The sequence below is a fragment of the Ovis canadensis genome, chromosome 19 (assembly GCF_042477335.2).
Source record: "Ovis canadensis isolate MfBH-ARS-UI-01 breed Bighorn chromosome 19, ARS-UI_OviCan_v2, whole genome shotgun sequence".
Classification (NCBI taxonomy): domain Eukaryota; kingdom Metazoa; phylum Chordata; class Mammalia; order Artiodactyla; family Bovidae; genus Ovis; species Ovis canadensis.
Window position 1 is genome coordinate 67,892,030 of NC_091263.1, and position 24,703 is coordinate 67,916,732.

The window sequence follows — 24,703 nt, forward strand, 5'->3', positions numbered from 1 at the left end:
TCTGCATGAATGTTCCGTTGGTATTTCTGAGGTGATCTCTGGTTTTATCCATTCTATTGTTTCCCTCTATTTCTTTGAATTGATCACTAATTCAAAATTTAAATTGAGGTTCTTTTTTTTTTTTTGACCTATAAATATCCAGTTGTTCTAGCACCATTTGTTGAAAAGTCTGTCCTTCCTCCAGTGAATTAATTTTGCACTTGTGTCAAAAATCAGATGGCTCACTGGTGTGGGGCTATTTCTGGGCTTTCCATTCTCTTCCATTAATCTGCATGTCCACCCCTCTACCAATACTACAGTCTAAATTATGACAGCTGCATAAATGAGTCCTGAGATAGAGTAGGGTGATTACTCCCATTTCTTTCTTTTTTCAAAATGTTTTAGTTATTTTAGTTCCTTTGCTTATTACATAAATTTTAGAATAAGTCTGATTCTGCCTGCAAAAAATCTTGGAGGATTTTGCTAGAAATTTCATTATAATCATATATCATTTGAGGGAGATTTGACAATTTTACTATGATGAATCTTCCAACCAATGTGTCATTTATACAGCTTTTTAAAAAATTTTTATCAGTATTTTGCCATTTTTAGTATACATATTTTGTACATTTTGGTGATTTATGCACAGGTATTTCTTTTTTGAAAGAGAGCTTTGAAATATAATATTGTACTTTAATTTTGCTTTCCATGTGTTTCTTGCTAGTATATAGAAATGCCATTGATTTTTATGTTGATCTTATATCTTGCAGCTTTGCTAAGCTCACTATCCTAGAGATTGTTTCAGTTTTGTTTTTGGATGTTATTAGACCATTATGTCAGCTGCAAACAAAGACAGATTCATTTATGTCTTTTCATCCTTCATATCTTTTATTTCCTTTTGCCTTTTTGTGCTACCCAAGGCTTCCGGTACTGTATTGAACACAAGGAGTTAATACAGACACCCTTTCCTTGCTCCCATTCCTAGGGAAAAATATTCAGTCTTTCAATGTTAGTATTTTAGTAGCTGCTGGTTTTTTAATAGGTACTGTTTTGTTTTGTTTTGTTTTTATCAAATTGAGGAAGTTCCCCACATCCCTTATTTTATAAAGTGTTATCATAAATAGTTGTTGAATTTTGTCAAATGATTTTTCTATATTGATTGATATGACTATGTGGTTTTTCTTCTTTAGCCTTTTAATACAGTGAATTTCATTGATTGACTTTAAGTATCAAACCAGCCTTGCATCTCTGGAATAAATCCTGTATTATATTTGCTAATATTTATTAAAGGTTTTTTTATTTTTATTTGTGAAGGATATTGATCCATGGTTATACTATGTACTTTTTGGTACCATCTTTATCCAGTTTTGGTAGCAGGGTAATACTGGTCTCACAAAGTGAGGTGTGAAGTGTTCTCTCTTCTACTTTCTGTAAAAGATTATGTAGAATGAGTGATAATTCTTTAAACATTTGAAAAAATCTTCCAGTCAAATTATCTGGAAATTTATTTCTCAAAAGTTTTTAAATTGTGATTTCAATTTCCTTGAAGGGCTATTCAAGTTATTTATTTCATATTGAGTGTGTTGTGATAATCTGTTTTGAGGAATTCATGTACTTCATCTAAGTTATAGATGTTCATATGATTTGATTATTATCTTTGATGTCTACAGAATCTGTAGTGATACCCAGTTTCCTTCCTGTTATTAGTGTTCAATAATTTGTCTTCCTCTTTTTTAAATACAAGCATTTATTCAATTAATTATAAAACAGTATAAAAAGTGATATACAATCACGCCAAAGTTCATCCAGAAGGCCTCTTTATAAATTATGAGACTGACGCGCTACCTACTGTGCTAACAAGGCACCTGCCTCTTTGTGAATTAGTGCTACTTGTTCATTTTACAGTGAGATTAAGCCTTCGTGTGTGTTAACTCAGATGTGAGTCTGTTCTTGGTGGATCAGAAGTTTACATGATTTTGGATGCCGTTAATTTGCTTCACCATTTCTCTTATGTGCTCACCATTCTCCTTCAGGATGGACTGAATGCATTTTTCACTGGTAGGTGCTGAGAGTAATGGTGGGCTTTTGAGGACTCAGTACCTTTTCCATCTTTCATTGTTGATAGTCTTTTTTCATAGTAACTCATTTGATAGCATTGCCCAAATGTCGAAGTTGATGAGGTATCAGCTATAATTCTTTCTTCCTGTCTCTCTCATTGTCAGAGAGAACTGGGAGCTGAGACTGAAAACTGTGAAGTACTTTTTTCATCCTCTTCATGATGTCTTCTTGTTTTTCCTTGGCTTCCTCATATTTGTTAGCTAAGCGCTCAGCCATTTCCCGTAGACTTTTCCTGTCCTCACGACAACAATTGAGATCTTCTAATTGTTTCTTTTTTGGTCACATAACAATTTGACCCTCCGCTGAATCTCCTCCCTTGCCAGGTCCTGTTTAAGAATGTAGTATTCTCTGAACACCTCGGTGGCTCTGCTGATGAGTTGAAGACATGCTTCGGGAGGAGGAGCCGTATCTTTTTCAGATGATTTTAAAAATGCTGGATTTGCAACATACACTGCAAATGCTTTTCAAAGTAATCCGGGAATTCCTTTGAATCCAGGAATCCAGAATACGGAGGGGAGACTCTGCCATTTCAACATCCTCTCAGGTACAAAGCAGGGGAGGAGACGCTGGATGGACTCTGCTTAGTAAAGGCCTGAGGAGGTATTCATAGGTACTGGTGATGCAGATCATTGTTGGCCCCAGGATGTCAGGGATGATCCAGAATCCTTGAAAAGGAGCTGGCTGACTGCATGGCAGTGGCTTCCTACAAAGAATGTGTTCTACAAAGCACTTCTGTTCTGTAGCCAGTTCCTGTAAACTGTCCTTGTCTTCTTCATCTGATCCAAGAAACTTGTGAAGTTTATGAATCCAAGGTAGCCCAACACTATGTACACCAGCTTCCTGAGTATAGTGGTATCTTAAGGGACACTTGGGATCTCTATGAAGTTTCATTGGACAAGAAAAGTCAGAATCAAAGGGCTCATCCTCTCCGGACGCCAGTTTCAGAGCAAGCTCCAACTCAACACACTCAAACACATACAGTGATGGAATGAGGTCAGCCCTGGAATCCCAGGACTTTTCTGATGTTTGCTCATTATCTTCTTCCCCCTCCAGCACAACGCAGTGATGAAGCATTCCTGACTCAGTAGTAATCACCAGGACGTTGGCGACACATGGTAAGCAAAGCACAGCACAAGCATCATAGCCATAGTTATCTTCAGCAGCAGGATGCATGGGCAAAGGGCCCAATAGCTTACCCACACTCCCAGGGCTGTGCAACAGACTAACAAGCGTAAGGAAAGTCTCCTCATTGTCATATAAGACGTACAGGGAGTAAGCCACTACTTCTTCTTTGCCTTTTTATCCAAATAACATGCTTTGGGACTGCTGACAATGGCCCAAAGTCAAATGCAACTGCTGTCTCTCCCAGAGATGTGGTGTAGGCCCTTCCTTTGTTGAGTATGAGACTTTCCTCTTCTGCTTCTGAAAGCACGATCGATGACCGTAGTCGGTGTCTGGAGCTCACGCAAAGGGTAAATTCTTATGACGTCGTCTGACGTTAACGGCACAATGTGGGGGCCTAGCAACTCTCTCGGATACCAAGCAGCGTGCTTCACAGTCAGAGAGGTTGAACTGGTGAAAAATCTCTCAGCGACGGGAGTCGTGCTACAATTCACTGCTGACTTTCCAAAAAATTCAGAATTCTTTCCCCATCTTTTAGGTAATTCTAATATCATAAGTCCTTTTATTCCTGTAAGTGCTACATGATGTTGTGCTGGGCTTAACAAGGCTTGATAGATTTCAAACAGGGGGGTGGATTTCTGCAAAGCCATCGCTGGTACTGGGAGAGGGAGGGCTCCTCACCGGCCCGCTGGGGCCCCGAAGGCGCACGACTAAGAAGGAGTCTTCTGCGTCCCACAGAAAGAGCGTTCCGCGAGGCCCGAGAGCAGGTTTCTCGTCAGCGACTGAGGAGGCAGCGGCGGCGACGAAGGCAACGATGAAGCTGGCTTCTCAGTTTCAGCTGAGCTCTGGTTTTCCCGTCCCTCTTGGAGCCGCAAGAACACGGCGTGGTTGGGCAGCCAGGTATGACGCAGCTCACCCACCGTCCCCCGCGGCCTCCTTCGGCGCCTCCTCAGGCGCTCGCCATCTTGACCCACAGCTCTCGCGGCCTCGCCGCTGAGCGCAGCCAATCCGCTTCCAGCCGTCCACTGCCTCGGCGCCATGTTTTTGTTGTTGTTGTTGTTGTTAATCTTTCTATACCACTTTTATTGATCTTTTCAAAGAACATACTTTTTTGTTTCGTTTCTCTGTTGGTTTTATGTTTGCAATTATCAGTTCCCTTCGTTTTTTCCGTCCTTCTACTTGAGTTTATTTTGCGTCTCTTTCTCTGGGTTCTTAAGTGCTTAGATTATTTATGTGAGATATTTTCTCTTTCTTAGTGCTAAAAATTTCCCTCTTGGTGCTGCTTTTAACTGTGCCCCACAAAATTTGATGTTGTGTTTTCATTTTTATCCCATTCATCGTTTTTTTGTTTTTTTTTTTTTTTTTGGTTGTTGTTTTTTAATTCCTCTTGAGTCCTCTTTGATCCTTGGGTTATTGAAAAGGGTGCTCTTTATTTTTTGGTAATTCACTTGTTGAAGATTTTTAGGCACAGTATGTGGGTTTACTTTTTTTATTATATTTTCAACTGTTGATTACATAGTGAGGATGGATTAAAAGGAGACCCATCCTTATCACTGAGGGAGCCCAGAACTTTGTGAGCTAAGTTGTGTTGATATGGAAATCTATATGAACCACCCCACCATACACACACAAGGGCACACAACCACACATATGCAAGCCCACACACATGCCCATGGCATACTTATACCCACACCTAACCAGTGGAGCTCAAATTCTCATTTTCAAAAAACAAAGCTAATGGCAGGGACCATGATTAAAAAAAAAAAAAAAACAGGCAAAGGAAGCTGTTTAGGAACAGAAAAAAAAAAAAAAAAGCACAAAATCAGCATCATATCTCTGAAAAAATTAGGTCAAACCAGAACCCTCCAGCGGAAATAGAGGTATTTCAGGTTCTGGGTTGCCTGTAGGCAAGCTGAATTTCTTTTATGTTGATAGCACCTGCCTTCCTAGTCAGCCTCTTCCTCCCTTCCCACCATCACTGCCCCCATCACAACAAGGCCAGTCCAAAAAATTCTGCTTCGGAAAATCGAAAGGAAAGAAGACACCACACTGACTACAACAATGGAATAGAAATTCTAAGAACTAAAGATGTATTGAGAAGAGAGAAAGCTGTGTCCTGCAAACCAGTTCAATGTCTGAGCAGTAATAATGCCCTTCTCAAATGAAATGTAATGAAAACTATATGTATATTGTATTTGTGTTTATATGTAATATATGTACATATATAAGTATGTTCATTCCCCATCTGATAACTATTTCTGTCTTGCAGGGTGTTTAATTTTTGTTTCTTATATTTCAGACTATCTAAAAATTTATATGGTTGTAGCTTTATAATACACTGACCTATCTGGCAGTGCCTCAGGTCCCTCAGCAGAGAAACTGTGAAACTGAACCTTTGGGCGGGCTGTTAGTTCCAAAGGTCCAGTGAGGGAGGCAGATCCACCGCCCCATATAAACCAAGGGCACTCAGTCAGTTTAGACCAGGGGTTTTCAACCTCGACACCATAGCTATTTTGTTAATTTTCTTTTGTAGGAGTTTGTCCTGTTTGTCAGCATCCCTGGCCTCTACCTGCTAGATGTCAGTAGCTTCCCCAAGCTAAGATGACCAAACATTGCCCCTGGTGAAAAGCTGGTTGTTTAGACATGTTTCCTTCTTTCCTGCCCTCAATGCTGTACAAAGCTGTGATACTTGGTACCATAGCAGGCATCTTGCAGGCATGAGGGATGATATTGCAGAGGCACTGAGGCTAGTACATGAGGTAGAAGGGGCCATGGTTTTTGATGACATTGCCAAAGTACTGCACCAACCCTAGCATTACCTCCCTATGGGAAATCAACAGCTTCCACCACTTAAGCCTCTTTGGCCCTGTGTTTTGTCACTTACATCCAAGACCATCCTAGTGAATCCAGTGATCACCTTACTCCTCTGCTTAAAACCCTTTGCTAGTTCTCCATTCAGGATGAATTCTAGACTCCTGAGCTTAGCACCCGAGGGCCTTTGTCTCTCCTTCCTGCTCATCTCCTGCCGGCCTCTCAGCACATATCTTCCCCTCTTGAGCCTTAAGTAGAGTCCTCTGACCCAGCCTGGAGATTTCCTGTCCCCTGTGTTTACACTTGCTGGTCCCCGAATGGCACATCCTTCCTCCTCTGCTCTCTCTCTTCACTCCTACTGCTACCTTTCAAGACTTAGCCCATGTACTCTCCTTCAGGAACTTGTCCCCAAATCTCCATGTGGTGGTTTTGAAACATGGACTCCAAATTATTAATATTTGACACTCATCTACTTGAGAGTGGCTGGCCAGGGATTTGGACCTCAGTGACTTTTTATACTCTGGACACTGAAGTAGGGTGCTGACTGACTGATCCAGGGAAGTGTTATTCAGTGGCACACAGGCGACCTTCATGATAAGGACGTGCAATGCGTGAGATGAGCTAGTCAGACCTGTAGGCGTCAGGCAACCCAAGTCAACCCAAGCCTCTGATGCTGCTCATCTTTCCAGCCTCAAACCCTGGCAGTCTGCCACTTCCACCACACACCTCTCTCGGTGTGAATCATTGGGAGGCTCAGAATGTGCCCTATTGCATAAGCATTCCCCCACACCTGGCATTCAGCCGCCTTTCCCTGCATAACTCCTACTCATCCTTCAGATCTACCTTTGACATCACCTCCTCTAGGAAGCCTTCTTCACCTCTCCAAGGCTGGCATGCCCAGAGCCTTTCCCTCACACCGCCCTTAACACATTGCCTTCTACCACCTGTTTCCACCTTTGTGAGCCTGTGAGTATCTGAAGGGCAGAGAATGATTTATTCCTTTGTGAGCCACCAGCCCGTAGAACAATGCCAGAGGCTGCTGTGAAAATTAATGTTCATGGCATGGTTGTGCCAGTGGTGTGGCTGGCTGGGTCCTGCTCTTGTTCTCCATTCAGCCAACATTTATTGAGCTCTGACCCTGTACTGAAGGTACAGCTCTCTGCATTTCATCTCTTGCCACTCTCTGGAGAGCTGGAGTTCATAGTTATAGAGCACTCACTGGGGGTTATCCTCATACCTAACTCATCGGCTGTGTTTGATCCTTTTAACAAGCCAGTGAGGTTGTAATTATCTGCAATTGATGTTGCAGATAATTACAATTACCTGCAATTCATGTTGGAAACAGGCGCCAGAATTATTAAATGGGCACTGAATCCTGGAATCCACGTTTGAACTCCCGCAGCCCAACTCTAGAGCCTGTGGTGTTAATCTCTACACTGCCTGGCTTCCTTATGAACACCCAGACTTGCCAGGAATGCAGAGGCCCAGGCCTCACCTGAAGTCCTTGTTTCTGTAGGTCTGTAGGCAGGGCCTGGGGATCCCCTGTCCTCATAAGCCCCACATGGTGCAAAAATGTCAGTGGCCAAGAGCATCACGGAGGGTCTGAGGCTCCATGAGGTCCAGCCCTGATGCGCCTGCCTCACTGCATCACGGACACCTCCTGTCCCTAGTCTTGGCTGCTTCTGCCAGGAGAAGGGTCTCCACCTCACCCACCAACCCATGTGCTTGAGGAGCAGTGAAGCAAGTGAGAAGAGGGAGCCCTCGTGGCTCAGGATGGGCTGGCAGAGCCCCAGGGACATCCCACGTGGCCCCTTCCAGAGGCCCTGGAGAAGGTCAAGAGGCCTCCCACTCCTCAAATGTCTCTTCAGTCTCTGGTGCCGCCAGACATGTCCAAGTGGCTCCATCCAGAACCCTCCACACCTTCTGAGCACACCCTGGGGTTCAGTCCTCTAACCGCAGCCTTGGGGCCCTCGGAAGCTCCTTGACGACGAGTGCTGGTGATGCCAGTGGAGTTTGCTGTACCCGGGACAGGGCTGGCCGGGGAGCAAGTCCTCAGTGAAAGCAGGGCAGCCCCAGGCAGTGGCTGATTTCCCCAGCTCTCAGTGTGAAAACCATCTAACCAGGCCTGTGGGTGAGCAGAGCAGACCTCCAAGGCAAGGGCCTCTCCCCGGGAGTTGGTGATTTCACCGTCACAAAAGGTTGAAGGGGTCAGCGGGAAAATTTGGCCCTTGACCCAGAACAACTCAGCTCTCTTCACTACCTACTAAACAGCCAGACCTGCTCTCAGGGGATTTCCCAGCCATGTTCAAATGGAAGCTCAATCGAGTAGGCACCTCTGTTAAAGCCACATCAAAGGTTAGTTTGCTGGAGAGTTAGTAAGACTCCGGATGGTGATAGTTGTCAGGGGTCATGTAGAGCGTGGGATGGGCGAAGGTGGAATGGAAAATCAATGTAGGGATTTCCCTGAAACCAATATTACAAGTTCTGACTCTTGCTCTGTAATGAGGTCTAAAATAAGAGCCATTTTATTGTGTCTCATAAATTGTGACTCGGAATCTTGAGCAGTACTCAGCTGGGTAATTCTTTTTCAAGTGGCATCAGTGGGGGTCCCTTAATGCCACTGAGCTGGAAGAGGGATTGCTCCAAGCTTCCCCACGTGGTCTGGCCCCAGTAGAGGAGGCTAGAAAGCTGGACTAGGAAAGATCAGCCACCCCACACGCAGCCTCACCAGTGTGATGGCCTCATGGAGCTGGGCTTTATAAATGGTGATTCGGGGCTATCAATGAGAATGGTAGGGACCCAGCTGAAGGCAGTTCGGCTTCTTATGACCTAGAAGTCCCAGAATCTCATGTCCACCAAATTCTATCCGTCAAGCAAGTCACCAAGACCAGCCCACATTCAAGAAGAATGGAGTTAGACTCTGCCTCTCAGTGGAAAGAATGGAAAAACATTTGCAGCCATATTTAATGTCCCTACTACAGAAGAGCTAGGAAACGCTTGCTACGCTTACTGAGGGGACTTTTACTCCCCATGTTAGTCTAGCTCACACTGTGTTCCAGGCTGTGTCCTGGAACATCCCCAAGAAAAAGAAATGCAAAAAGGCAAAATGGTTGTCTGAGGAGGCCTTACAAAGAGACACAGAGCAGTGACCAAGGCAGAGACATGGTGCCTGCCCTCTTGAATACAGCCGTAACCAAGTGCCTGGCACATGGGAAGTGCCAGGAAATGTGAGCTGCTGGTATTTTAATTGTTAAACGAATCATTATTGGATTAAAAGTAATAAGCACAGTGAGCTTAAGCAGAGAACTGTTTCGGAGAATGACAAGCTGCAAAAGAACACAGTCAAAAGTCTGACCTGTTCAGGAGGGTGAACTCTAAGCCAAGGAGGAGGAGTAATGAACTAGGGGGAGCGGAGCAGAAGTAATGTGTGCGGCCACTGAGTACAGTGGGCAAAGGAAGCGTGCATCCCACAAGCTGGCCAGGATCAGGCCACCTAAGGCTCTTAACTGAGTGCCTTACATCCATCCTTCCAGGCCGCACCCTGTGTCTAGCAACCTTCTCCAAGAGCCCATCTCACCAGGTCCTCCAGTGGCTTTTTCTTCCCCAGGCCTGGGCTCAGTAGACACTGTCTGCCCTCACTGGTCCAGGGACACCTCCCATCTCTGCCTGCATCCCACACCTTGTCCATGCCTTTGTGAAAGTCCATTCCTTGCATTATCCTCAGTCACCCTCTTGAAAAGACCATCTGTCCCTTCCTGGAATCCTGAATGATACCACTACACCAGCAAGAATAGGAACTTGGGACATTATCTCAGGAGCAATTCTAGGAAAATGGTAACCTTCTATCCAGTGATGGGCTGGTAAATTGTAACAACCAGCTCGCCAGAGGGTAAAGCCCTGATTTGCATTGACTTCCGGATTCCATTTTCCAGTTTCCCCCTGAGTCAGTCTCTCCCATCAGGAAGCTTCCATAACCCTCTTATCCTTCTCCATCAGAGGGCAGACAGACTGAAAACCACAATCAAAGAAAGTAACCAATCTAATCACATGGACCACAGTCTTGTCTAACTCAATGAAACTATGAGCCATGCCATGTAGGGCCTCCCAAGACGGACAGGTCTTGATGGAGAGTTCTAACAAAACATGGTCCACTGGAGAAGGGAATGGCAAACCACTTCAGTATTCTTGCCTTCAGAACCTCATGAACAGTATAAAAAGGCAAAAAGATAGGACACTGAAAGATGAATTCCCCCAGTCAGTAGGTGCCCAATATGCTACTGGAGATCAGTGGAGAAATAACTCCAGAAAGAATGAAGAGATGGAGCCTAGGCAAAAACAACACCCAGTTGTGGATGTGACTTGTGATGGAAGCAAAGTCTGATGCTGTAAAGAGCAATATTACATAGGAACCTGGAATGTCAGGTCCATGAATCAAGGTAAATTGGAAGTGGTCAAACAGGAGATGGCAAGAGTGAACACTGACATTTTAGGAATCAGCAAACTAAAATGGACTGGAATGGGTGAATTTAACTCAGGTGGCCATTACTGTGGGCAGGAATCCCTTAGGAGGAATGGAGTAGCCATCATTGTCAACAAGAGTCCAGAAAGCAGTACTTGAATGCAATCTCAAAAATAACAGAATGATCTCTGTTCGTTTCCAAGGCAAACTATTCAATATCACAGTAATTCAACTCTATGCCCTGACCAATAGTGCTGAAGAAGCTGAAGTTGGATGGGTCTATGAAGACCTACAAGACCTTCTAGAACTAACACCCAAAAAAGATGTCCTTTTCATTATAGGGGACTGGAATGCAAAAGTAGGAAGTCAAGAAACACCTGGAGTAACAGGGAAATTTGGCCTTGGAGTACAGAATGAAGAAGGGCAAAGGCTAACAGAGTTTTGCCAAGAGAATGCACTGGTCATAGCAAACACCCTCTTCCCACAACACAAGAGAAGACTGTACACATGGACATCACCAGATGGTCAACACCGAAATCAGATTGATTATACTCTTTGCAGCCAAAGATGGAGAAGCTCTATACAGTCAGAAAAAAACAAGACCAGGACGTGACTGTGGCTCAGATCATGAACTCCTTATTGCCAAATTAGACTTAAATTGATGAAAGTAGGGAAAACCACTAGACCATTCAGGTATGACCTAAATCAAATCCCTTATGTTTATACAGTGGAAGCGACAAATAGATTCAAGGGATTAGATCTGATAGAGTGCCTGAAGAACTATGTATGGAGGATCATGACCTTGTACAGGAGGCAGGGACCAAGACCATCCCCAAGAAAAAGAAATGCAAAAAGGCAAAATGGTTGTCTGAGGAGGCCTTACAAAGAGCTGTAAAAAGAAAAGAAGAGAAAGGCAATGGGGGAAAGGAAAGATATACTCATTTGAATGCAGAGCTCCAAAGAATAGCAAGGAGAGATTAGAAAGCCTTCCTCAGTGATCAATGCAAAGAAATAGAGGAAAACAATAGAATGGGAAAGACTAGAGATGTCTTCAAGAAAATCAGAGATACCAAGGGAACATTTCATGCAAAGATGGGCTCAATAAAGGTCAGAAATGCTATGGACCTAACAGAAGCAGAAGCTATTAAGAAGAAGTGGCAAGAATACACAGAAGAACTACACAAAAAAAATCTTAATGACCCCGATAATCATGATGGTGTAATCACTCACCTAGAGCCAAACATCCTGGAATGCAAAATCAAGTGGGCCTTAAGAAGTATCACTATGAACAAAGCTAGTAGAAGTGATGGAAATCCAGTTGAGCTATTTCAAATCCTAAAAGATGATGATATGAAAGTGCTGCACACAATATGCCAGCAAATTTGGAAAACTCAGCAGTGGCCACAGGACTGGAAAAGGTCAGTTTTCATTCCTATCCCAAAGAAAGGCAATGCCAAAGAATGCTCAGACTACTGCACAATTTCACTTATCTCACATGGTGGTAAAGTAATGCTCAAAATTCTCCAATCCAGGCTTGCAGATGTTCAAGCTGGATTTAGAAAAGGCAGAAGAACCAGAGATCAATTTGCCAACATCCATTGGATCATTGAAAAAGCAAGAGCATTCCAGAAAAACATCTACTTCTGCTTTATTCACTATGCCAAATCCTTTGACTGTGGATCACAACAAACTATGGAAAATCCTTAAAGAGATGGGAATATCAGACCACCTGACTTGCCTCTTGAGAAATCTGTATGCAGGTCAGGAAGCAACAGTTAGGACTGGACAGGGAACAACAGACTGGTTACAAATAGGGAAAAGAATATGTCAAGGCTGTATATTGTCACCCTGCTTATTTAACTTATATGCAGAGTACATCATGAGAAACGCTGGACTGGAAGAAACACAAGCTGGAATCAAGATTGCCAGGAGAAATATCAATAACCTCAGATATGCAGATAACAACACCCTTATGGCAGAAAGCAAAGAGGAACTAAAAAGCCTCTTGATGAAAGTGAAAGAGGGGAGTGAAAAAGTTGGCTTAAAGCTCAACATTCAGAAAACGAAGATCATGGCATCTGGTCCCATCACTTCATGGCAAATAGATGGGGGGAAACAGTGGGAACAGTGTCAGACTTTATTTTGGGGGGCTCCAAAATCACTGCAGGTGGTGACTGCAGCCATGAAGTTAAAAGACGCTTATTCCTTGGGAAAAAAGTTATAACCACCCTAGACAGCATATTAGAAAGCAGAGATATTACTTTGCCAACAAAGGTCGTTCTAGTCAAAGCTATGGTTTTTCCAGTAGTCACATATGGATGTGAGAATTGGACTGTGAAGAAAGTTGAGCGCCAAATAATTGATGCTTTTGAACTGTGGTGTTGGAGAAGACTCTTGAGAGTTCCTTGGACCTCAAGGAGATCCAACCAGTCCATCCTAAAGGAAGTCAGTCCTGAATATTCATTGGAAGGATTGATGCTGAAGCTGAAACTCCAATACTTTGCCCATCTGATGCAAAGAACTGACTTATTTGAAAAGACCCTGATGCTGGGAAAGATTGAAGGCAGGAGGAGAAGGGGCCGACAGAGGATGAGATGGTTGGATGGCATCACCGACTTAATGGACATGAGTTTGGGTAGACTTCAGGAATGGGGATGGACAGGGAGGCCTGGCGTGCTGTAGTCCATGGGGTCGAAAAGAGTCGGACATGACTGATCGACTGAACTCACTGACTGACAAGATTCCAGGGTGTCAATACATCCACCATGGTTGATTTCAAGCCACCAGTGTGACAGCAGCCAGTTCACAAAACTCCTGAAAATAAAATGCAGGGTGGTGAGCTAGCTCCATCATGCCTCGGCCCAGACCAAACACTAGCTCCAGTCTCTCCATTGGAGCCACCTCAGCCAGAGGCTAGATGTTCCAGCAGAGAGGTGGGGGCCCTCTGGGTGCTGTTGGCCTCTTCCCTCCTGGGCCCTATGAATCCCAGTGAAGACAGGATGCTCTCTCTAAGGGCTCCTAAAAGTGCAAGACCTTTCATGTGCCTCTGCCTGTTCTCATGTGCATGGGGCTGAGACCGAAACAACTATCTCTCTCCCTGGATTTGGTCCAATTAGGTCATGAGACCCTGGGGATCTAGAGTCAGCAGTTCTCTTATTAAGAGCAATTCATCCCCACCAAGAGCTGCACTCTGATGCTGAGGCCAGAGACCTCTGATGCTGATCTCGGCCCTGAATCTCACTTCCCCACAGAGGGATCCAGACCTTAACTGTGATAACCAGACCTCTATCTACTTTGTGCTTCACCCAGAACTGAACTTCCCCCCTCTGTATGTTGAGTCTGTATGAGGCTGAAACTTGGTTCCATCTGTGTCCAGCCCAAACAGAAAGTTTTAGAACCTTCTGTTTAAGGCGAGAGCATGAAATTTTTTCATAATGAAACCAAATGTGAGGAAATGTGAAATGATGCTTTCAAATTGTGTCTTCATATTTAGGGAACAGACATTTGTTAAACACTTGCTGTATGAGTCCTTTCAGTAATTACCAACCTTGGCAAAGAGCAGTTATTAATACAGACATGCATACACACACACACACACACACACACACACACACGATTGGGAGAGTAAATTTGTAGAGAAAATTGCTAACTCAACAAAATTTGAATCAAAACAACATATTACAAGTATCCTTTCAGACTGACGAAATGTTTTAAAGTTAGTAACACCTGATTTTGACTAGGTACACCATTGTGGAAATGTAAATAAATACAACCATTTTAGAGGTTGTAAATGGTATTTTGGCAATACTTCAGTTCACTTCAGTCACTCAGTTTTGTCCTACTCTTTCCAACCCCGTGGACTGCAGCACGCCAGGCCTCCCTGGCCATCACCTTCTCCCAGAGCTTACTCAAACGCATATCCATCGAGTCAGTGATGCCATCCAACCATCTCATCCTCTGTCGTCCCCTTCTCCTCCCGCCTTCAATCTTTCCCAGCATCAGGGTCTTTTCAAATGAGTTAGTTCTTCGCATCAGGTGGCCAAAGTATTGGAGTTTCAGCTTCAGCATCAGTCCTTCCACTGGATATCCAGGGCTGCTTTTCTTTAGGATGGACTGGTTTGATCTTCTTTCAGTCCAAGGGACTCTCAAGAGTCTTCTCCAACACCACAGTTCAAAAACATCAATTCTTCAGTGCTCAGCTTTCTTTATAGTCCAGCTCTCACATCCATATGTGACTACTGGAAAAACCATAACTGATTAGATGGACCTTTGTTGGCAAAGTAATGTCTCTGCTTTTTAATATGCTGACTAGGTTGGTCATAACTTTTCTTCCAAGGAGCAAGCGTCTTTTAATTTCATGGCTGCAGTCACCATCTGCAGTGATTTTAGAGCCCAAGAAAGTAAAATCTGACATTGTTTCCATTGTTTCCCTTTCTATTTGCCATGAAGTGATGGGACCGGATGCCATGGTCTTCGTTTTCTGAATGTTGAGCTTTAGGCCAACTTTTTCACTCTCCTCTTTTACTTTCATGAAGAGGCTCTTTAGTTCTTTGCTTTCTGCCATAAATATGGTATCATCTGTATATCTGAGGTTATTGATATTTCTCCTGGCAATCTTGATTCCAGCTTAAACTTCATCCAGCCCAGCAGTTCACATGATGTACTCTGCATATAAGTTAAATAAGCAGGGTGACAATATATAGCCTTGAAGTACTCCTTTCCCAATTTGGAACCAATCTGTTGTTCCATATCCAGTTCTAAGTGTTGCTTCCTGATCTGCATACAGATTTCTCAAGAGGCAGGTCAGGTGGTCTGAATTTCCACCTTTTTAAGGATATTCCACAGTTTGTTGTGATCCACACAGTCAAAGGCTTTGGCATAGTCAATAAAGCAGAAGTAGATGTTTTTCTGGAACTCTCTTGCTTTTTCAATCATCCAACAGATGTTTGCAAATTGATCTCTGGTTCCTCTGCCTTTTCTAAATCCAACTGGAACGTCTGGAAGTTCATGGTTCATATATTGCTGAAGCCTGGCTTGGAGAATTTTGAGCATTACTTTGCTAGTGTGTGAGATGTGTGCAATTGTGCAGTAGTTTGAACATTCTTTGGCATTGCCTTTCTTTGGGATTGGAATGAAAACTGACCTTTCCAGTCCTGTGGCCACTGCTGAGTTTTCCAAATATGCTGGCATATTGAGTGCAGCACTTTCACAGTACTTGCCAAAATGTAAAATGCACATTCTCTATGATCCAGAAATGCATCACTTCTAGATCCTATGGAAATTCAATACCAGTACATTAAAAGTATATGTGTTACAATCCTTGCAGCATTCTGATAATTTTAAAAATTGAATGCAAAGTGGATGTTCATCGAAAAGAAGCAAAGCCTAACACCATAATGCAGTGGAACACTTTCTAGCCATTGAAAATAATAGGATAGGCTTGGAGAGACTTTCATGCTGTTGCATTGAATGGAAAAAGGATAAATCAGTGTACATGATAGGATCATGTTTTTGTGGAGAAAGACTACAAAACTGGAGCCTTCATACATTACTGTTGGGAAAAAAAAAATTGAAGCAGCTCTGTGGAAGACGATTTATCAGTTCCTCAAACAATCAAACAATCCTGCTCCTAGGTAAATACCCAAGAGAATTGAAAAAATTTATATGCATACAGAAACTTACAAATGAATGTTCAGAGCAGCCTTATTCATCACATCCAGAGTGGAAACAATCTGAATGTCATTCAATAGACAACTGGTTGAAACGTGGTTCATCCATACAATGGAATATTATTCATCCACAAGGAGGAATGAAGTACTGACAGATGCTGCAACCGGGATGAACCCTGAAAATATCGTGCTAAGTAAAAGTATCCAGACACAAAAAGGATCACATGTTATATGATTCAACGCACATGAAATTTCCAGAATGGGCAAACCATAGAGAGAAAGTAGAGCAGTGGTTGCCAGGAGATGGTGGGAACGAGGGGGTAAGACTGACTGCTGGCAAACAAGCATGAATCTCTTTTGAGGGTGAAGGAAAGGTTCTGAATTGGATAGTGATGGCGGTATACGACACTGAATATGCCAAAAGCACTGAATTCTGCAGTTTAAAATGGTAAATTCTATGTCACATGAATTATTTCATTTTAAAATAATAATCATGCCCTACTGATATTTATACATTAATTTAAAACAGTTAGCTATTTTCTTTTCTTTTTGGCCACAGCGAATCACCATTGCTGAGTGCGGGCTTTCTCTAGTTGTGGCAGGTGGGGACTGCCCTTCGTTGCAGTGCACAGGCCTCTCGTTGCGGTGGCTTCTGTTGCAGAGCGCAGGCTCCAGGGTGCGATGGCATCAGTTGTTCCGGTGCCATGGGCTCATTAGTGGCGGGATTCAGGCTCAGTAATTGTGGTACATGGGCTTAGTGGCCCTGTGGCATGTGGAATTTCTTCTTGGACCAGAGATCGAACCTGTGTCCCCTGCATTGGCGGGTGGATTCTTAACCACTGGACCACTAGGGAAGTCCCAAATATCGTTTTTGATAAAATTTAAAATACTACTTTAAGAAACACACTATCTTTTAAGATCCCTAACTCCAGAAGTACTTGTATCTGTCCTTGGTGGAACTGAGGGGCTCAGATGACCCCTAAGTCAACAACTTAGGAAAAGACTCATTGGAAAAGATTCTGCTTCTGGGAAAGAGCCTAATGCTGAGATGGTTGGATAACATCACCCATTCAATGGACATGAATTTGAGCAAACTCCGAGAGGTAGTGAAGGACAGGGAAGCTTGGTGTCCTGCAGTCTATAGGGTCACAAAGAGTTGGACGTGTCTTAGCAACTGAATACCACCACCGCCTTCCTCTAGCCCACTGAGAGGGTGTCTCAGTTTCTTTGCACAAAATAAGGAACAGAGAAGCACCATTTCTGCCTGGAGGCGCGTGTACAGAGGTGCACATATAGGTGAGTTCCTTCACAACCCTTTCAAACCTATGTTTTCCTCTACTTTTAATAGCGGATAGCTGGAATTCTTAAACGCTGGGTAGGTATCAGAAGCATCTGGAGACCACGTAAATAAAGCAGATTCCTGAGCCCTGCATCCAGAGGCTCTGATTCCCTGAATCTGAGTTTTCCTAAAAATCTGCAATGCTGCAAAGCATGTCAGTAGACCATGCTTTGAGTAGGACTGTCATACATAATCCTTTACTTTTCCTTGTGCTAAAGAAAGGGGAGGTGTTTGGTTATAAATCTTTATGTAAGGCATTGTTATTATTAGTGTTTGAATAATTTAGAGCTGTATTTTCAATCCAAGTTATACTGTGGACCAGAAAGCTAAAGTTACTCTGCTAGAATTGAAGTGGACTTCAGAGATCTCAAGGTGGGAGGGCAATGACATGCAAAGGGAACCCCTAGGATGCAACTCTGAGAAGCTTGGGGTTTGGAACCATTCTCCTTTCTGTGCCCAAGGCCCACCATGCCCAGACCAAGAGCACCTCTGAAAACTTGAGTAAATGTATTAATAACCGATAAAACATGGAATGATTTGCTTTTTTGGTGCCTGATATCCCTTTTATTTCTAGCTTGCTGAGTTTATATCATGAACTGTTGTTGAGTTTTGTCAAATGCTCTTCTGTATTTGTCAAAAAGGATCGTATAGTTTCCTCTTAGTGTGGTCACTTAAATTGACTGATTTTCAAATGTTAAACCAACTTCATACTTTTGGGATAAACACTTGGTCATGATGTATTAACCTTTTTTAAAATATATTGCTGGATTTGATTTGCTAATATTTGGTTAAGGATTTTTATGTCTGTCTTCATGAGAAGTATTGGTCTACTGGTCTATAGTTTTCTTTTACTGTAATTTTTGTCTGGTTTTGGTGTCAAGGTTATGTTGGTCTCATAAAACAATTTGAGAACTACTCCTTACTGTATTTCAGGTACTTTGTATAAGATCAGTGTTATTTCTTCCTGGTATGTTTGACAGAATGCACTAGAAAAATCTAATTCTGGAGTTTTCTTTGTAGGATAGTTTCTTAGTTTTTTAGAGTTGAAAAAGTTTCTGTAATAAAGGTAGGATTATGTCATATCATTTCATGTCAGTTCTGGTAGGTTAAATTTTTAAAGAAATATATCTATTTCATATAAGTTTTTGCATTGGTTAAAATTGATCATAATATTTCTTTGTTATTCTTTTAACGTTTGTAAGACCTGTAGCAATAACCACTCTTTCATACCCGCTATTGACAATTCGTGTTGTTTCTTTTTGTTCTAAGTCTAGCTAGAGTTTTCAGTTCAGTTCAGTTGCTCAGTTATGTCCAACTCTTTGCGATCCCATGGACTGCTGTACTCCAGGCTTCTCTGTCCACCGCCAGTTCTCAGAACTTGCTCAAACTCATGTCCATTGAGTTGGAGATGCCATCCAACCATCTCATCCTTTGTTGTCCCCTGCTTCTCCTGCCTCCAATCTTTCCCAGCATCAGAGTCTTTGCCGACGGGTCAGTTCTTTGCATCAGGTGGCCAAAGTATTGGAGTTTCAGCTCCAGCATCAGTCCTTCCAATGAATATTCAGGACTGATTTCCTTTAGGATGGACTGGTTGGATCTCCTTGAGGTCGAAGGGACTCTCAAGAGTCTTCTCCAACACCACAGTTCAAAAGCATCAATTCTTTGGCACTCAGTTTTCTTTATGGTCCAACTCTCACATCTGTACATGACCCCTGGAAAAACCATAGCTTTGACTATATGGACCTTTGTTGACAAAGTAATGTCTTTGCTTTTTCATATGCTATCTAGGTTGGTCATAACTTTCCTTCCAAGGAGTAAGCGTCTTTTAATTTCATGGCTGCAATCACCATCTGCAGTGATTTTGGAGCCCAAGAAAATAGAATCTGTCAGTTTCCATTGTTTCCCCTTCTATTTGCTATGAAGTGATGGGTCCAGGTGCCATGATCTTAGTTTTTTGAATGTGGAATTTCAAACAGGCTTTTTCCCTCTCCTCTTTCACCTTCATCAAGAGACTCTTTAGTTCCTTGTCACTTTCTGCCATTAGAGTGGTGTCATCTGCATATCTGAGGTTATATTTCTCCGACAATCTTGATTCCAACTTGAACTTCATCCAGTCAGCCATTTCACATGATATGCCCTGCACGTAAGTTAAATAAGCAACATACAGCCTTGTATATAAACAATATACAGCCTTGACATACTCTTTTTCCAATTTGGAACCAGTCCATTGTTCCATGTCCGATTCTAACTGTTGCTTGACCTGCATACAGATTTCTCAGGAGGCAGGTAAGGTGGTCTGATATTCCCATCTCTTTAAGAATGTTCCACAGTTTGTTGTGATCCACACAGTCAAAGGCTTTAGTATAGTCAATGAAGCAGAAGTGGATGTTTTTCTGGAATTCTCTTGCTTTTTCTATGTTTTAGTACCTCTTTTAAAGCTTTTTCCAAATAACCAGCTTGGGCTTTGTATGACAGGAAGTGTGCTTAACAAAATCCTGTCCCCAAATATCTCTACTTCAACTTGTCAGGAAACTGTAAACTTCTTATAGATAGAAACTGTTATGTTCACACCCTAAAATCCAACATCTATCATAGTGCCTGGTGTGTGTCACTGATCATTATGGGCTGTTGTATTGAGTCAGATAAGCTCTTCTTTAAAATGTAAGCACTCAATTTCTAAATGTCAGAAAAAATAAGACCATGAGACATGATTAAAAGCAGAATGGGTTGACCAGTTTGTGTAAAGGGCTCTTAAAGTCCATAAGGAAAACAATATTATCTCAAGTAGAAAAATAAAATCCATAAGTACTTTAAAAATAAGAACCAGAAGTAGACAGTAAACATGCAAAACTATCTGTATCCCCCCTATGTAGTAAAAGAATACAAAACAACCATCTTAATATTTTCAGTTATCTTCACTTTGGTGTTTCAAGGGGCAAATTGACTCACCTACCTAAAATAGGATAAATTTTGAGACTCCCTCCCCTCCTTACTAGTCCTCCTATCCCAAACTGGAAAATGGGGAACTACTCCTCCAGTTCTTCTCCTCAAAATGCAAGGACATAGAGTCTGGCTTCTAGTGATGGCCTTCCTGGCGGTTTCTTGGCTTTATAACATTGAGCAGGTCGTTTTAGCAGTCTGAGCTGGTTTCCTCTTCTGTAAAGTGGAAATGGTACCATCTCGTGAGAGAGCTGCAGGATGAAGGGAGCAGATGAGCGCTGCGAGTCAGCACGGGGCCTGGTCCAGAGTGGACGCAGAGAACTCTTACAGTGCACTCCGTTTCAGGCAGCTTCTTCATCCAGGTCTCCCATCCTCTCTGGGGCTCTGCAGCTTCATCTGCCTCTCTCAGTGAAATTCCCAGCTCTTCAAGCACGTTCTTCTGCCTCCTTGGCTTTCCAGTCTCACTGTTTCTAAAATCTCACTAGCACAGAGGACTGAGTCCGTTTGCCTCTGTGTTTTCCTAGCCGCTCACCTTCTATTGGACACAGGTTATTTCCACTTGCTCATAAGATATGCTATAAACCAAACTCCTGGATGATGAAGCTTTCTGCTTTGGGAATTAATCCTGTGTTAGTGGGGATCTGATCTCCCAGATTCTCAATATTCATTGAAGTCTTGAGATTATTTCGTAATTAGCTTTACATGAAACAGATGTTTGCTTCGTTTGTGTCTTCTCTTTTTTGACTGGTTCCAGGAGACTGCAAGCGCCCTGAAACAATCCTGCTGTCAGGATTTCTATGCTTTCTGGGAGTGAGGAAGGAAAGAAGGAGCAGACGAACAAAGGAAGGGAGGGACAGCGGGAGAGGAGACAGGAAGGCAAGCAGGATTGATAAATGCTCACTAGGTATTTGTTGAGTAAATGAAGGAATGACTCTGGGATCATTAGCCCTGCTTTGTAGATAAGGACCTAAGGTTCAGAAAGGTTAGAAAGCTTGTCCAAGAACACAATATTGGGCCCTACATTTGATCTCAGGTCTTTCTACAATACTTTGGCCACCTGATGCGAAGAACTGACTCATTTGAAAAGACCCTGATGTTGGAAAAGATTGAAGGCAGGAGGAGAAGGGGACGACAGAGGATGAGATGGCTGGATGGCATCACCAACTCAATGGACATGAGTTTGGGTAAACTCTAGGAGTTGGTGATAGACAGGGAGGCCTGGCGTGCTGTGGTTCATGGGGTCGCAAAGAGTCGGACACGACTGAGTGACTGAGCCGAACTGAACTTTGATATCCAGTTCCACTGTCTTTCTATTACACCTCCTGGGACACTGGTCTACCTTAGTGCTACTGAAAAGTTCCTCATTTCGTTATAAAGTTCACCAACCAGTAGCTGGGCCATGGATCACATCTTTTTGCACCTTGGGTCCTGTTGCTCTCTAGCCTAACCACATGGCTTTGAACTCCATGTCTCTGTCACTTCAGATGCTCTCAGCGTCTAGATGGAGCCCTCAGACATCCCGGAGTCCACCACCATTTATGACTATGATCCTCAGAGCTTTCTGTGTGAGAAGAGGACGTTCGTCTTCGCCACCATCAGCACCACCATCCTGTACTGCCTGGTGTTCTTTCTCAGCATGGTGGGCAACAGCCTAGTGCTGTGGGTCCTGGTGAAGTATGAGAGCCTGGAGTCCCTCACCAACGTCTTCATCCTCAACCTGTGCCTCTCAGACCTGGTGTTCTCCTGCCTGTTGCCCGTGTGGATCTTGGGGTACCACTGGGGCTGGGTGCTGGGAGACTTCCTGTGCAAGCTCCTCAACATGGTCTTCTCTGTCAGCCTCTACAGCAGCATCTCCTTCCTGACCATCATGACCATCCATCGCTACCTGTCGGTGGTGAGTCCCATCTCGTCCCTGCGCGTCCACACACTCCAGCGCCGTGTGCTGGTGACCGCTGCCGTGTGGGCAGCCAGCATCCTGTCCTCTATCCCCGATGCCATCTTCCACAAGGTGTTCCCTTCAGGCTGTGACTATTCGGAACTCGAGTGGTTCCTCGCCTCCGTCTACCAGCACAACGTCATCTTCCTGCTGTCCGTGGGGGTCATCCTGTTCTGCTACGTGGAGATCCTCAGGACCCTGTTCCGCTCGCGGTCCAAACGGCGCCACCGCACCGTGAGGCTCATCTTCACCATCGTGGCGGCGTACTTCCTCAGCTGGGCTCCCTACAACCTGATCCTGTTCCTGCAGACACTGTTGAAACTGGGGGTCATTCAGAACTGCGAGTTCAGCCAGCAGCTGGATTACGCCCTGCTCATCTGCCGCAACGTTGCCTTCTCTCACTGCTGCTTCAACCCCGTGCTGTATGTCTTTGTCGGGGTCAAGTTCCGCAGGCACCTCAAAAGTCTGCTCCGGCGCTTCTGGCTCTGCCGGCAGCAGGCGCCCAACCTTCCCCCGTCACCTCACCCCCCAGGTGCCTTCACCTACGAGGGCACCTCCTTCTACTGAAGGGGAGTTCAGTGGGGCAGGAAGGAGACGGAGGGCACGTGGCTGGGAAACGCTACAGCTGCGGCTGGGGGATGACAGCAGTGCATCACACCAGGGGTCCCACGGGCCCCCTCTTCTGCGGAAAAGTTTCCCACCTGGAAATCTTACACTGCCATCCGGAAAAATGCTTCTTAGATTTTGAGGAAATCTTTTCTCCTTTATTCCTTCATTCAGACATGAGTTTCTCATCCTTGCTGAGGTCAGGAGACTCTCAAATATGAAAGGCTTGTGGGAAAGGAGTGTCCTTCAGGACTTGATGAGGGTCTGGAATTCAGCTGTGCAGCTCTAGGCTGCTGGCAAGACGGTGTTCCCTCCCTGACTGTAGGATTGTCCCCCGGTGTTGGAGGTGGTGGCTCTGGATGGGGCTGTCTGCAGAACAGAAGTGACCGCACCTGCAAACAAGCGCAGTCAGAGTGAAATCTGGATTCTGAATTCCCACGGCTGGACCAGAGACGTGCCCTGTACCGTAGCTCCAGTGTCCGGCACGTGAACTAGCTGCTTGCATGTTTAGTCTGTAAATCTTTTATTGAAAGAATGAATGCAGTAAGTGCCACCTTCTACAGGCGTTTATGTGGAAGCTATAAAGATTAATGAGATGCAGATACTACCTTCCAGGTGCCAACAGTCAAGCCCCGAGGGCCCACCTTGCTGAAGGCATCCAGGGTGAAGATTCCTCCAGCACCTCCTCCTCTCCAAGTGCATATTGAGCTGACGCTTCCAATTCATCACGTTCCACCTAAAGTGTTCTCCTGCTCCTGGTTGAAGGTGCCAGCTTTCCCCGCAAGCCGGGTTATCTTGGAGCCCTGCATTTCCTTTCCCTCCATGCCCACGGCCAAGTCCTGTTGATGTTACCCTTCCAGTACCTCTCACATGCCTGTGGCTTCCTCCCCAAACAGGCTCACATCCTTGGCGTCTTCCTGCTGCTCATTTCTTTCCCCACCAAGTGTCCTCTGCATTGATATCACAGCACTTCAAAACCCTCACGTTACGTTCAAATAAAGCCCAAATACCATGGGCTTTATTTGCATGTAAATAAAGACCCCTTCAATCTGGTGTCAACTAAGTTTTCCATTCTTTCTAATTTTTGTTGTTGTTCAGTCACTAAGTTGTGTCTGACTCTGCGACCCCATGGATTACAGCACACCAGGCTTCCCTCTCCTTCACTACCTCTTGGAATTTGTTCAGACTTAGGTTCATTGAGTCAGTGGTGTCATCCAACCATCTTGTCCTCTGTCACCCCCTTCTCCTTCTGTCCTCAGTCTTTCCCAGCATCAGGGTCTTTTCCAATGAGTCAGCTCTTTGCATCAGGTGGCCAGAGTATCGGAGCTTCAGCTTCAGCATCAGTCCTTCCAGGGACTGTTCAGGGTTGATTTCCTTTGTGACTGACTGGTTTTATTTCCTTGCAGTCCACGGGACTCTCAAGAGTCTTGCCCAGAGCCACAGTTGGAAAGCATCAGTTCTTTGGCTCTCAGTCTTTTTTATGGTCCAGCTCTCACATCCAATTTTGATCCAACATAAATCTTCACCCCCAAGCAGCCTAGAACCCAATCACAAAAGACCACGTTGGTCCTTCCCCAAACACCCCTCTCCCAGTCTCCTCCAGTCCTTTGTCATGCTGGGCCTTCTATTCCTTAACCTGCAGGCCCTATCTGAAACACCAACACCTTGGGTCAGGCATCCACAGCCTGCACATTAGGAGAACAGCCTCTGTGGTGTCGAGGCAC

At 44.1% G+C, this 24,703-nt stretch overlaps 1 protein-coding gene and 1 pseudogene across 8 annotated transcripts in view; one reads left to right on the forward strand and one right to left on the reverse strand.

Moving 5' to 3' along the window:
- XCR1 (X-C motif chemokine receptor 1) overlaps window positions 1–24,038 on the forward strand; it is an 87,823-nt gene extending 63,785 nt beyond the window's left edge. For 6 of the 8 annotated variants that reach the window (XM_069560864.1, XM_069560865.1, XM_069560866.1 and 3 more), the window contains 4 exons: window positions 2,421–2,641; window positions 3,151–3,212; window positions 3,958–4,119; window positions 21,922–24,038. In XM_069560864.1, coding sequence (XP_069416965.1) covers window positions 21,939–22,940 — 1,002 coding nt within the window. In that variant the 5' untranslated portion in view covers window positions 2,421–2,641; window positions 3,151–3,212; window positions 3,958–4,119; window positions 21,922–21,938 and the 3' untranslated portion in view covers window positions 22,941–24,038. Of the gene's footprint in view, window positions 1–1,884; window positions 2,038–2,420; window positions 2,642–3,150; window positions 3,213–3,957; window positions 4,120–17,293; window positions 17,455–21,921 lie in introns of those variants that run through there. The other 2 variants (XM_069560868.1, XM_069560869.1) reach the window with 2 other exon arrangements.
- LOC138424369 (nuclear pore complex protein Nup88 pseudogene) lies at window positions 1,938–7,829 on the reverse strand (annotated as a pseudogene).
- Window positions 24,039–24,703: the final 665 nt, after the last annotated feature.